This window comes from Mya arenaria, chromosome 4 (assembly GCF_026914265.1).
Source record: "Mya arenaria isolate MELC-2E11 chromosome 4, ASM2691426v1".
NCBI classification, from domain to species: Eukaryota; Metazoa; Mollusca; class Bivalvia; order Myida; family Myidae; genus Mya; species Mya arenaria.
Window position 1 is genome coordinate 43,122,485 of NC_069125.1, and position 12,628 is coordinate 43,135,112.

The 12,628-nt window shown below is 38.2% G+C and overlaps 2 protein-coding genes across 2 annotated transcripts; one reads left to right on the top strand and one right to left on the bottom strand.

The window, feature by feature from the left end:
- Positions 1 to 1,176: 1,176 nt before the first annotated feature.
- Positions 1,177 to 6,376, bottom strand: LOC128232757 (neutral cholesterol ester hydrolase 1-like). Its single transcript, XM_052946477.1, has 5 exons — positions 5,745 to 6,376; positions 3,541 to 3,675; positions 2,971 to 3,094; positions 2,594 to 2,657; positions 1,177 to 2,223 (listed from the first exon to the last, which is right to left on the bottom strand). Exons 1-5 carry the CDS (start codon positions 5,931 to 5,933, stop codon positions 1,437 to 1,439), a joined length of 1,299 nt encoding a protein of 432 aa, XP_052802437.1. The 5' UTR covers positions 5,934 to 6,376; the 3' UTR covers positions 1,177 to 1,436.
- A 2,496-nt stretch (positions 6,377 to 8,872) lies between these two features.
- On the top strand, positions 8,873 to 12,037 carry LOC128232293 (cubilin-like). Its single transcript, XM_052945772.1, has 5 exons — positions 8,873 to 9,032; positions 9,215 to 9,416; positions 10,391 to 10,539; positions 10,791 to 10,844; positions 11,286 to 12,037. Exons 1-5 carry the CDS (start codon positions 8,921 to 8,923, stop codon positions 11,672 to 11,674), a joined length of 906 nt encoding a protein of 301 aa, XP_052801732.1. The 5' UTR covers positions 8,873 to 8,920; the 3' UTR covers positions 11,675 to 12,037.
- Positions 12,038 to 12,628: the final 591 nt, after the last annotated feature.

The following is a 12,628-nucleotide window of genomic DNA, read 5'->3' on the forward strand; positions in this document are numbered from 1 at the left end:
ATTCTACAGGGAGCAAGTATTTAGTCATCATCCATGATCTAGTTCTTCCTGGAGTTCGCCTCTCGTGTTTACGTTTTGCTTTTCTGCTGGTCGAGTTATTAAATGTCAAAACCCACGTGTCTTCGTCGACGTGCGGTCGTGCAAAAACAATTCATAACTCGAACTTTGTACGCATGTTAATAACGACACAACGCATATATGGAGGGGTGAACAAGAACAGAATCTACGTGTGACATTAGATAAAGCTACATATTTATACTCCCTCGATATATAGGATATCCAAGTACTCTGGTGCAAATTTGGTCGACCTATGTCATTGTTTAACTATACGCAAACCGAGAAATGCTGGCATAAAGCTAACAATGCTCTACTGTTTTACCCACAGCGTCCGTAAAGGACATTCTATAGTATGTATTCTAGCTTTTTCGGCAGATAGTTCGTTGGTCAGACTGCATGAGTGCTCAAACTTCAGTCGGTCGGACTGAGTGCTCAAACCATAAAGTCGGTCAGACTAAGTGGTCAACGTCGGTCAGACTTAGTGCTCAAAAACGGTAAGACTGAGTGCTCAAACCACAAAGTCGGTGAGTTTGGTTTGTGGTCACCAAGCCGGACAAGCGTGTTTTCTCCGGGTGCTCCGAATTCCCCCACAACACAAGACCCCACTCTCGCGTAAAATCGGGCCAACGAGAGTGATTAATATAATGTTGTAATTTCGTGTTTCACAATCGTTGTAAAGTAAATATGTTTAAACTAAACAAAGTCGGTCAGACTGAGTGATCAAACCTTAAAGTCGGTCACACTGAGTGCTCAAAGTCGGTCACACTGAGTGCTCAAACCTTAATCAAACCTCAAAGTCGGTCGCACTGATTGCTCAAACCTGAAAGTCGGTCACACTGAGTGCTTAAACCTGAAAGTCGGTCAAACTGAGTGCTCAAACCTGAAAGTCGGTCACACTGAGTGATCAAACCTCAAAGTCGGTCACACTGAGTGCTCAAACCTCAAAGTCGGTCAAACTGAGTGCTCAAACCTCAAAGTCGGTCACACTGAGTGCTCAAACCTCAAAGTCGGTCACACTGAGTGATCAAACCTCAAAGTCGGTCACACTGAGTGCTCAAACCTCGAAGTCGGTCAGACTGAGTGATCAAACTCCACTGAAGGAAAAATAACTCGGTAGAGTTCATAAATTATAAAACTACATTTCATATTGCACTGATAAAATTTACATCACAATCGATGATATACAATTTGGCACAGAAAAATCTCAACGATTAAGCAATACTTATTCAGATAAATACACTTAATATATCAATTAATAAATAACGAGCGTATGTACAGCTAAATATAATACTGAACGAACAAGACCAACAACCTGTTATGTTATGGCTCCATCTCGATATGCAGCTTTGTTATGTTGGCACAGGAAAGGCATGTTTAAGTTACAGTCTGTGCGATAAGAACTTAATGAGATCGTTGACAATGTCGGCACCAACTTGTACTTTCAAAGGTCCGTGGGGGAAGAACCAGGCATGGTGAAACCCCGACTTATAATGCTTATGAGTCACTTTTGTTCCGACATAGTTAAGGCGCTGTGCGAACATTACTCCGTCATCTCTTATGACGTCATATCCACACGTCACTATGTACGCTTCCGGTGTCGCGCGCAGCATTTTGTCGTCTGCCATTAGTGGAACAACGTAAGGGTTGGTTATTAATTCTTCAAGTAGGTCAGACAGAGCCTCGTTTCCAGAATTTGAGTCTGTATTCAAGGTTTCGAGCAGCTGTTTATTTCTCACGAGATCTCGCCTCATCCATATTTTCTGGTCGACCCTCTTCGCCATATGGGACAACCTAAGGGACCGCGACGTGTGGTTATTTTCCAAAAGTTGTCGGGAGTGTTCAGGGGGTATCCCCAAATAATTCGTCACTAACAAAACTGAAGTTGGACTGTTAACACTGTCATGAAAATACATCGAATTTTCCGCAGTAGACGTAGTCTGAAAATTGAAAAACTGCAACGCGGGCACCACAAGAATCTGCATAGCGAGTTTATGTTTGAGCCTGAGCGCTATTGAGGCTGCCATGTTGCCGCCGCTGCTGTCCCCGCCGACGGCAATTCGTTGAGGGTCGACCCTGAACTCGTCGGGGTTGTTGACAACGTAGTTGACGACGTTCAGACTGTCTTGTAGTGGGACCGGGTAGGGGTATTGTGGGCTGAGACGGTAACTGGAGTAAAAGATGACAGTTTGTATACATTATGCATGCAAATGGGAAGCTGAAATGCTATCAAGGCATGCCTTGCAATACGTATAAATAAATTAGAATAAAATAATAATAATTTGAGAAAATTGCTGTATAAAATTATCATCGTTCTGTATCACATACGAGTATGGAGATAAAAGCAGTGTACAGCAGTCCGAACTCCTGACCTTGAGCTATCATTTATGGTTTTGGACAGATTACAGAAAGGGTGGAGAGTGAATATCCGGAAGAAAATGTGTACATTTGAACGGACACCTAATACAAACACAGAGCATGTTTGTAATTCGTGTATTGTACGATAACAATTTCAAGGTGTGAAAATGATAGCACGTACTTGACTGATATGATGACCACTCCGCTCTCCCTGGCAATCTTCCGGACCAGAGGGTCATAACTATCTGAAATACAAAGCTGAAACGTAAGAGGCATCTCTGATCCTCCTTCAACTAAAATCGTACACATATTTCGAAACCAAACATATGAAGTATTCGAAGGGTTTTTGATAATTCGCACATATACAAACTATATGATAGTCGTTGTTCTTGCACACAAACTGCACTACAGGGGGCTAAATTTACGTCTTTAGGCCACTGGGCAGCCACTAACTCACTTCACATATGCACGTTTAAGTACAAAACCACATCATTCCACTATAAACAGAGATATAAACGTATGCAAAACAGCTATTTTCTAATGTTACCATCTTCTTACCAACAGAGAGGGTGCTCCAACCACCTCCGTGCAGGAAGACGAGAACAGGGCGGTCTTGTGACAGGAAGTTGGCTACGGGCTCGTACACCACCGTCTGCACGCCCGCGATCACAGTGTCTTTGATCTGGAAATATAATTGTTTAATAAACTTTAAATTCATATTCAATTAGCAATCATGCTAGGCATATATTTAGCTAATCCCATGAAATACACTCAGACACGTGTTAAAACCTCCATAAATTCTTAGAATTGTTTAATAACTGATCGACACATGGTTATTATGCTAACACATTCGGCCAAGTATGCAACACTACCACTCTGAACAATCTTCCCCTTGAATATCTTTACAAATAACTCGGGTGTATGTCTAGTGGATAGGTGCCCGTCTCTCACCTAAGATGTCATGTGTTCGAGTCATATAAGGGCACAGTTTTCCATGGTCTATCATTAAAGTCATCCGTTCTGGTTTCTTCTGCAAGAGCATGAATCTTTAAGGTTTTTTTTAAGCTTATGACTTTGTCATCAAACAGGAATAAATTACAGTAAGTTAGCAATGGGACATTTACCTACCTTGAGCGTCTGGTCAGCGGTGAGAGACATCCCCCAGGGATGGCCAGTCATCTGGGTCAGGATGAACCAGTCAGCCAACTTCCGGTCCAGCGGGGAAAAGTGGTCCGTCAGGCCTACGTTCACCAGGCACGTGACCTACAAAATAACGAGAATAAGGTATCTTGGGTCAGAATGAACACCACAGCCAACTTCCGGTCCTGCGAGGATAAGAAGTCCATCAGATGCAGACAAGAATAAGGACATCCTAGTAAGGACAAGTCAGCCAACTTCGGACAGGATGGGAAAGGTTGGCCGTCAGGCAAGGTTCACAAGGCGAAAGAGAGGGGATTAAAGCTGAACTCTCAAAGAATGACCGTTTTGACAACCTTTTTAATTTTTCGTCTTGTTATGAGCCATCTTTTATAGCTAAAAGGGTTACTTACGCTTTTAGTTTATCGGCACAAAACATCAATTTACGAACGTAACTGATCTTATATCACTGGTTGTCAGGGACGTACGCAAAGTTTTGCTCTTTCCGAGACAAAAAAAGTTGTTAAAACGGTCGATCAGACAGAGTGCATGTTAAGAAAATGTATTCATAACATGGTCTTTTTTTTCAATACCGAGTGTTCCCCGAGATGGCTTTAACAATAACTGTATCCTTATTGCTCCCACCTCAGATAAGTAGATCCTATAATTTAACCATGCTAGAAATTCTTATCTTGCCCATGGGCGAAGATAAAATGCCCATATGGAACTCCTTTTTAATGGTCACCACATTGTAATTACCTCCCTTGTTGAAGACTGTCGTCTGTAGCATCATGGAAACCTTGTCTTGTGGCATTATTTAGAACGCTAATTAATTATTTCTCGCTTCAAATGTTACCATAAAACAGTTTACACGCACCTTTTCAAGAAATAATGCTTCACTCTCCTTAGAACTATTTAAAGACCGATTTGACTATTAACAAAATTTGAATCACTGCGCGCATATCCATGACAACCACGAATTATCGCATATCCATACGCAATTATTTTTACTAAGCACAAAAGAGTTCCAGCAAAAAATACATTTTTACTTAATTTTGTAAAACTGAGGTGGGAGAAAAAGTATCTACCATAGTCGATCGTGTAAGATATGTTCATCCCGACCCTCGCGCAGGGTGTTTTAAACCTCGTTTCCGCAAAAAAACCATACGCTCGGATCGGAATGAACCTATCTTACACTCTCGGCCATGGAAGATACTTATAATCTCACATTATTTAAGTTGGTAGCATGAGTTCATAACACTGCAATTCCTATTACTTATATCTTACAGTAGTATGTCTATCGAAAATATAATCTTTCGGTAATCTCTTTTACTTACTATAGTTATTATCTTCAAATTAGTTGTCATCTTAAATAAATATGTTTTGCACAAGCAGATAAGTACTGTAAATCCTATTTAAAGTATTGTTTGACAAAGGCATTGACAGAAGCAAAACTTGCTCTTATTACCAATAAGAGTGTAGGTGCGATGTTACATTCCGCAAATATTTTTATTTATTTGTTAAATGTCGATTTTCTGCTGAAAAGGGTATGCGTGTGACTCTTGAGCTTTAAGTTCTTTGTTTATTGCCATATATTGAAGGTACTCACTCCGCAACGATTTGTTTCAACCTTTGTTGAACTTAAATTATATGAACAGATACAAAACATTCATTCGACAGAGTTTTGTAAATCCAAGCTTTAAATTTTTCACATTTTAAAAACGCTTTTTAAAACCAAATTAATAATAGAGCTCAAATTTCGATGATGTTTTATCAATCAAAGAAGTGTTTTCTTAAGATTTCACATGAAAGTCCGACCCAATGTTTTAACATGAAAATAACCTCGGTTCTCGTATTTGTATGTTCCATCTAAAAAGGCCATGTTAAAATACCAGTTAAATAAGAGTCTTAGAACATTTTGCGGTGACTAGATTTATATAGCATACACGTATATTATGTTTAATTTGTTAATATACTCTGTCATTACGCAGTGTGTAAAAACTTACTAGTATATAATATTACGCCACATATTATTATAGGCTTCTACAAACAGAGCTTATTAACTGGTTTGTCTATTTGGAACATTTCGTTGTTTTTTTCTACTTGACAGGGATAATATCCATGTATATTTTTATGAGAAAAAATGCATTCACCAATATTTAAAATATCTTACACAATATTTCAAATGCACCTACCAAGTGTTTGTACAGCCTCATGGCCGCGTCTATCATGCGGACCTTCCAGGTTTCTGGTATTTCCTCCGGTACATGGGAATCCCGGCAATAGCCGATGAATAGCGATACGAGGAACACAATGATTGCCCAGAACGCCACCTTCGCCATTGCCGTTGCGTATTTCCGCTGTCGCCCGTACTTACCCTTCATGGAAACTGCGCATGTGCGGTGTGCATAAAAGATATGAAAACAAATATCGTCTGTCACTGTAAAATTCCTATACGTAATGTCAATCTTCCGATCGTGTTAAATGTCCACTTGCTGGCCTCCGGTCACTGGATTCAACAAACTCCTAATGTCACATGATGTAATGCTATTTTAATAGCTAATACCAAGCTCACTTTTACTTATGAATAGTAGCAGTTCAGTACAATGTGTTTCCTGCCAAAACAGTACAATGCCAGTTACCTCCATAAGTTTAAAAATTATAACGTGTTTACGTGATTCATATTTTATAGTATATGAAACCGAAATTCATAAATGTATAATGGTTTTTATGAATACAAATAATGTATAAGTCCAATGTGTCTATGTTGTATCTCGACAATAGAAGTTTAAAATACAGTGATTATTAGTGATAAATTTCTGTTTGATAAGCTTGTGGTTTATGACACTTAAACGCTCATACTAACTTTGTCAATAAACTTCGCTTTGTTCAGTACGAGTTACTTAAACTTTGAACGTGCAGGGTCATCTTACCACTTATATAATGTTGTCAGAGGCGCTTAATATAAAGAAGAGAATGGTAATTAATATTTGTATATACCACTAAACATTCTTTACTAACCTAAAACGTACAGGCATACACTGTATATTTATACAGTGTTTTATTAATTTATTAATGGCAAAAACATTGTTTGCCTTATTTTATCGGATATTTTCAGAAAATACCAAGTTTATCATATTTTCTCCTTCATAAATTAAGTTTTCTACAAAGAGTAGATTTAAATGCGTTATTTTACTCCTCAAATTAATAGGGGTATATGTGTCATGGACGCCCCTGACCGTATATGTGTCATGGACGCCCCTGACCGTATATGTGTCATGGACGCCCCTGGCCTTAAAACAAATCAGATACAATATCGTTTAATCTATTTCGCATCTGGTAATATCAACATTCGAATAACACCCTGTGTTATGGCGTAAGAAAAATGGTGATAACTCGGATGAATAAATAGTTATCGGATATATTTAATTGTTGATTTTTTTGTTTAAGATCGAAACTTATTTCACCGAGTTATCACAGAAAACCTAAGTGTTATGAATGGTATCGAGTGAAATATATGTCATCTTATACCGAAATCCAACAACTGTTCAGTGTCTTTTATGCCAAATTTACAAAAAATGCCATTGAATTCAATTGGCGTAATTAGAAAATCGCGTGGAAAACAAAATGTCGTGATATTTTTGGGGTGACGTATAAACCCATCAGTTTGAAAGATGATGGTGTTGACCTACTGACCGTACTGTATTCACGCATGCAATGTATTCACTTGTACGGTTTGTGCAGAGGCTATAACGCACTCGCAATTCGGAGCTCCTCGGTGATTTGATCGAAAACAACCCCTGATGTATGCCGGAACATCAGTAGAAGTACTTCGTATCTTTTTAATAATATCATTAATTAAATTGACTGTTTTAGCTCGTATTTATGGATCTAAGTTTAAATTGATTACCAGTGAAGTGTATTATTGCAATTCTAATTAAGATTCCGAAGAATTTTATGCCATTAAGATTAACTGCTAAATTAAATTACTACGCGATCTACTTGCAGCAGACTTAAACATACCAATTTCTGAGTGTGTAAACCGCCCATATACATCCGAGGTTGTTTTCGATGAAAATGGCCGAGAAGCTCCGAATGCACACTCCCTTCTTACCAAGGCGACCCGGGTTCGATTTCGGCCAGTGCGCATTTGAGTTTGGTTTATGGTCACCAAGCCGCGCAACTATAAGAGGATGCCCGAGTTTTCCGGTTCCCCAATAGCACAAAACCACACGCACGTGCAACATCGTGCCAACGAGAGTGACTTAGCATAAGTTAATATAACTGTCTCCACAATCGCTGTAAACTAAATGACGTTTTAACTAAATACAATATAGGTCACCTATATATTTGTGGTATATCTAGGTCATACCATTTAAACTGTCCCCGTTCATGACCCTACCCGAGTGACCAAGAAAAGTCAAGACGATACTCCATCGTTGTTCTCTTATTACCGATAAAGACTCTACCAATTATATAACCATCTAGGTGACTTTGGCCTACCCCGGACATTATCCTACTTACCCTAAAACAATTCACGTGAACAGAATGAAACCGATTTAAACAACTGTCAACACTTTTGTGTTATGGCATAAAATGAGAGGCAATGCATTTGCAATAACGGCACTACTTTATTTTTCCTGTATGTTTTTAAGTAAACACTAATAAGTTTGACATAAATAGAAACAGTCATGTTTATTATATTAAAGCTGCACTCTCACACATTGCACGTTTTGACAACTTTTTTATTTGTTATCTTGGAATGAGCCGATTTTTGCAAAAGTGCACGGAAACCAGTTATATAAGACTGCTGACAAAAAATAGATCGCAGATCTTTATATATAAGTTCAAAAAATAGTGTTTTATGCATTCTGCTTAAACCGTTAGTACCGATTTAAGCCATAAAACATTAATGTTTGAACGGAAATGTGAAAATCTACTATCTGAGTTTTTGTCAGCAATCTTATATCATTGGTTTGCAGATAGTTACGCAAATATTTGCCCTTTCAAAGACAAAAAAATAAAAAAAAGTTGTAAAAACGGTAAGTCTGTGAGAGTGCAGCTTGAATAAACGTTGGTGTAATATTTCATTTGGTGTTATTATTCTATGTATTTTCCTTTTGCACAAACGACTACAATCAATATCAGAAAAGAAAAACCAAGTTATTAGCCCTTTAAATCGTTGCCATGGATTCCAATATGTGTAATTCCATATATATTAGCTTGACATTTAAGTTAGCATTAACCAGAACTAATCTGTACTCCAATTAGGTACCCTGTAGAAACGTGAATTACGCATGAACTTTAACGCCACAAATTATAAACAGCTAACCAATAGTTTGATGGTTGTTGTGTTGTTGAAGCTAATAGAATGGGTGGCGTTATATACGATGGTAAATGGTCAAACATGTTGTCGAGGAATTGTCTCCGTAAGATTGTCTGGATTGTGTGGTCAATGGTGATTGTTAAAGCTTATGAAATTGGTATGTATACTGTTTTGGGCTTATTGCACATTCATAGTCTAAGATCTTTACCTACGCGTTTGTCAATCTAAATAAAACATGTTTTATTATTGTGTGTTGTGAAAGTTATTATACTATAAACAGGTTTTAAAGTTAGATAACTAGATGTCCAGCAAATTAATGCAAATGCTGTCTTCTTGCAGATGACCCTACCGAAGTTGAAGATGGCGGAATCATAACTCCGAGGTTGAACATTCTTGGGACAAAGTACCTCAAATTAGAGGACCAATCTTGGCGCCTTTCTTCACGTGCAGGACACTGGGCCCTGGTATTCAAGTATATGGATATTGAAAAATCGGACCACTGCCAACACGATTCGTTACAGATCAAGGTGGAAAATGGCGGGTAAAACATTACAGGAAAAATAAAGTAGTGCCGTTATTGCAAATGCATAGCCACTCATTTTATGCCATAACACAAAAGTGTTGACAGCTGTAAACAAAAATTCTCAAAGCATTGCCGTGATATTTTTTCCGAAAGAACAGGGCTTAACTTGCGCCTTCGGATGTGGCATGCATGTATTTTATACGATTTTTATTTAAAAATACATTGCAGAGACGCTCAAGCATATACTCTACTCGTCTACTACGGACATAATTTCCATAGTGAATTCAGATGTAGTAAACGTATGAACAAATTATTGGTAACCACGGTGGTTTAAGGATAGGTGAGAGATTAAGGCCTTAATCTTATTCATGAAAACTATAATCCTGAGCTAGAAATGCATAAGCATTGACAAAACATTCAAATTGATTAAGTCCCTACTCGAAATTCTATTTTAAGGCGATTTCGAACTCAATCATATTGCAGGTTTTATCAATGGTTCTGTGTATATAAATTATCATTTTTAGTTTTTCCTATCTAGAGTATCTTTAAGACGCTATTTTGCTCACCTATCCCCATACCACTGTGTTGGTAACCGGTGCACGATCTTTTCTCTTTTTTGAGTGCTACTACAACTGTAACTATTAACATATGACGCAGGCTCGCATTCCCCTCACCCCCCTGACACTGCCTGCAAAAGTTATGTGACAAAAGTTCAAATAAGAATAACTTATAGAAGGACTATCTGGGCACGAGATACTGTCAATAATATGTTTCCAGACATTGTGTTCCGGAGCACGATCCTTGCTGGGGTAGCCACAATAATGCGCGTTTAGGGAACGTTTTAAACATTTAAATATTCATTGCGTAGAGTCGCCAAAACAAAAAAAAATCATCTAAGACTCTGAATCGGTTGTTTATATGGACTATATTTGGGGTAACACGATTTTATGAGTGTTACTATATGAACTATTAACTTACGTTTCCACATTTAGTTCCAACAACCCGATCACAACGTTCTGTGGTGACCAGGTACCGGACCCCTTCATCTCCGAGAGCCCTAATGTGTCAGTGAGGTTCGTCAGTGATACCATGTTCGAGTTTAGAGGATTCAAAATAGTCGCCTTCCACTCTGTCAGTAAAGGTAACATATAGCATACATATTCAGGTTACATTTATGGAAAGGAATTTAAAATCAAATGTATATGTTGTTGAATTTGTAAACCTAAGTTTGTAATCTAGTCCGTATTTAAACGATAGAAGCTGAATTTGATATTGATATTGAATAGCCTTAGACGGCTTAAGACAACTTGTTTAATATCAGGTTTTTAATATTAACTATTAATTGTAAAATCTTGAGAAAAATTCATTTGAGTCCTTCAATTTTGGTTCCAGATTTGCTGTTACCGAAGATTCGTACCCAGCCCAGTCAAGAAGCTTTTACTCTAGGTTTGTCAAAAATAACATGCAACATTGCTTGATAAATAAACTGCTTTAAAGCAAAATGCAACCAATCAATATATAGGCTTTATTACAAACCTTGTGACAATTTGATTAACATGACGGAAGAGTTTTAAAATCTAAAAATGATTAATCATAATGATTGCATTTTCAATATTTAAGAAATAAAACCCATGTATGCCGCCATAATGTATGCTAGGATCGCAGGAAAGACACTTTTTTAGACGTTACCTCCCTTAGTTTTTTTTAATAAACACATTCAAGGGAGCTAACAACGTCGTGGCAAAGTTCACTTATTCGGGTTTGCGTTGCCTTTATTTTTGGCAAACGAATATCAATCTGATATTGGCAAAGTGATATGAATAAAACTTGCGCAAGCAACATATCTCATTAAAGTTATACTTGCAATCGTATTTTGTTTTGTTTTAGCCCCGGCAGCGAACCACAAAAAGGATAACACCAACAGTGAGCCCACGTTCTACTTCTTGGTCGCCTCCGTCGGGGTCGCCTTGATACTGTTTGGTATCCTGCTCCTTTATTTCGCGACACTTCTGCGCAAACGCGCGAAATCTTCGAATCCGGCAACAGCGGTGTACTACAATACTCCTTCCGGGTCAGAGAGTACTTGCAGTAGTGTAAGCCAGGCGACCAATGAAAAGAGTTCACAAGAGCTGCTGAAAACCGGAAGAAGGTACAGTCGGAAGATGAGTGACAGGTTTATCGGAGCAGAGAAGGCTCAGCCGCAGGTGGTGTTACTGACGAGTGAATCGTTGCCTGTCGTTGCTCAGCATAATTTCATTTACGGAGACAGTAACTAAAAACAATCTTAATTAAAGCATTATTAGAAGAACAAAATAGATTTATATTGTAACATGACCATAATAAATGGTCTGTTCGGCCGTTTTTTACCCCCAAACGACGAAAGCATAGTATGTTATTAAATTGGGTAAACAGTTATATAATTTAATCAAAATACAATATGCGTGACAGTTTTGATGTCCGAAAAACGGCAATTGCGTGCATTCAATAAACATCTCCTAACAATAGCTGTAACTCTAATGGGGCCTTTTTCTGAATTTACTCTTTTTACATGTCATCAATATCTTTATCATGTTTAATCATACAGAGAAAACGTTTGTTCACATGTATCCGAATTCAAATAAACTCTTCCTGACGTTTCGGATCTTTGGCTTTGTATACTTTGTAATGTTAGTGTTGGTGCAAGTGTCTCTTCACTGAACCAGCTTTAATCTGCAGACCACAGAATAACTCCCTTTATAAAACCAATAAATGACTAAATGAAAGTGTGGTGGTCATTTTCGTCATTGTCGGCAACCACTATACATTCTTCCGTTACATTTACATACACACCGTTGAGAAATTGGCTAACAAAATCGCGTTTATAAGATTTCGCATGAGGCAGGGGAGGCATTTATTTCTTCCAATGAACTCGCATGTTACAATTACATACTCTTCAACAACCCTGTACTGGCAGTTGTCTCCGCATGCGAGTTGTCTAAGTAAGTGGCTGTGATCGGGCGGACCAAGATTAATTCGAGCTTTCGTCTGAATATTTTTTCTACGGGAAAAAAACATAAGAATGACTGCCAGTCTGTGCATATGTAGATTTCCGGAGAAGTTTTCTTGCGGAACCAATGCAACTGCCTCATTAATAGTTCATGATAACAACATTTTCGTAGCATAGTGTAGATCAAGTGTATCGGGGGTATCCGCGACGATGGTTTTCGACAGAAATATCAGAATCCGTCAAG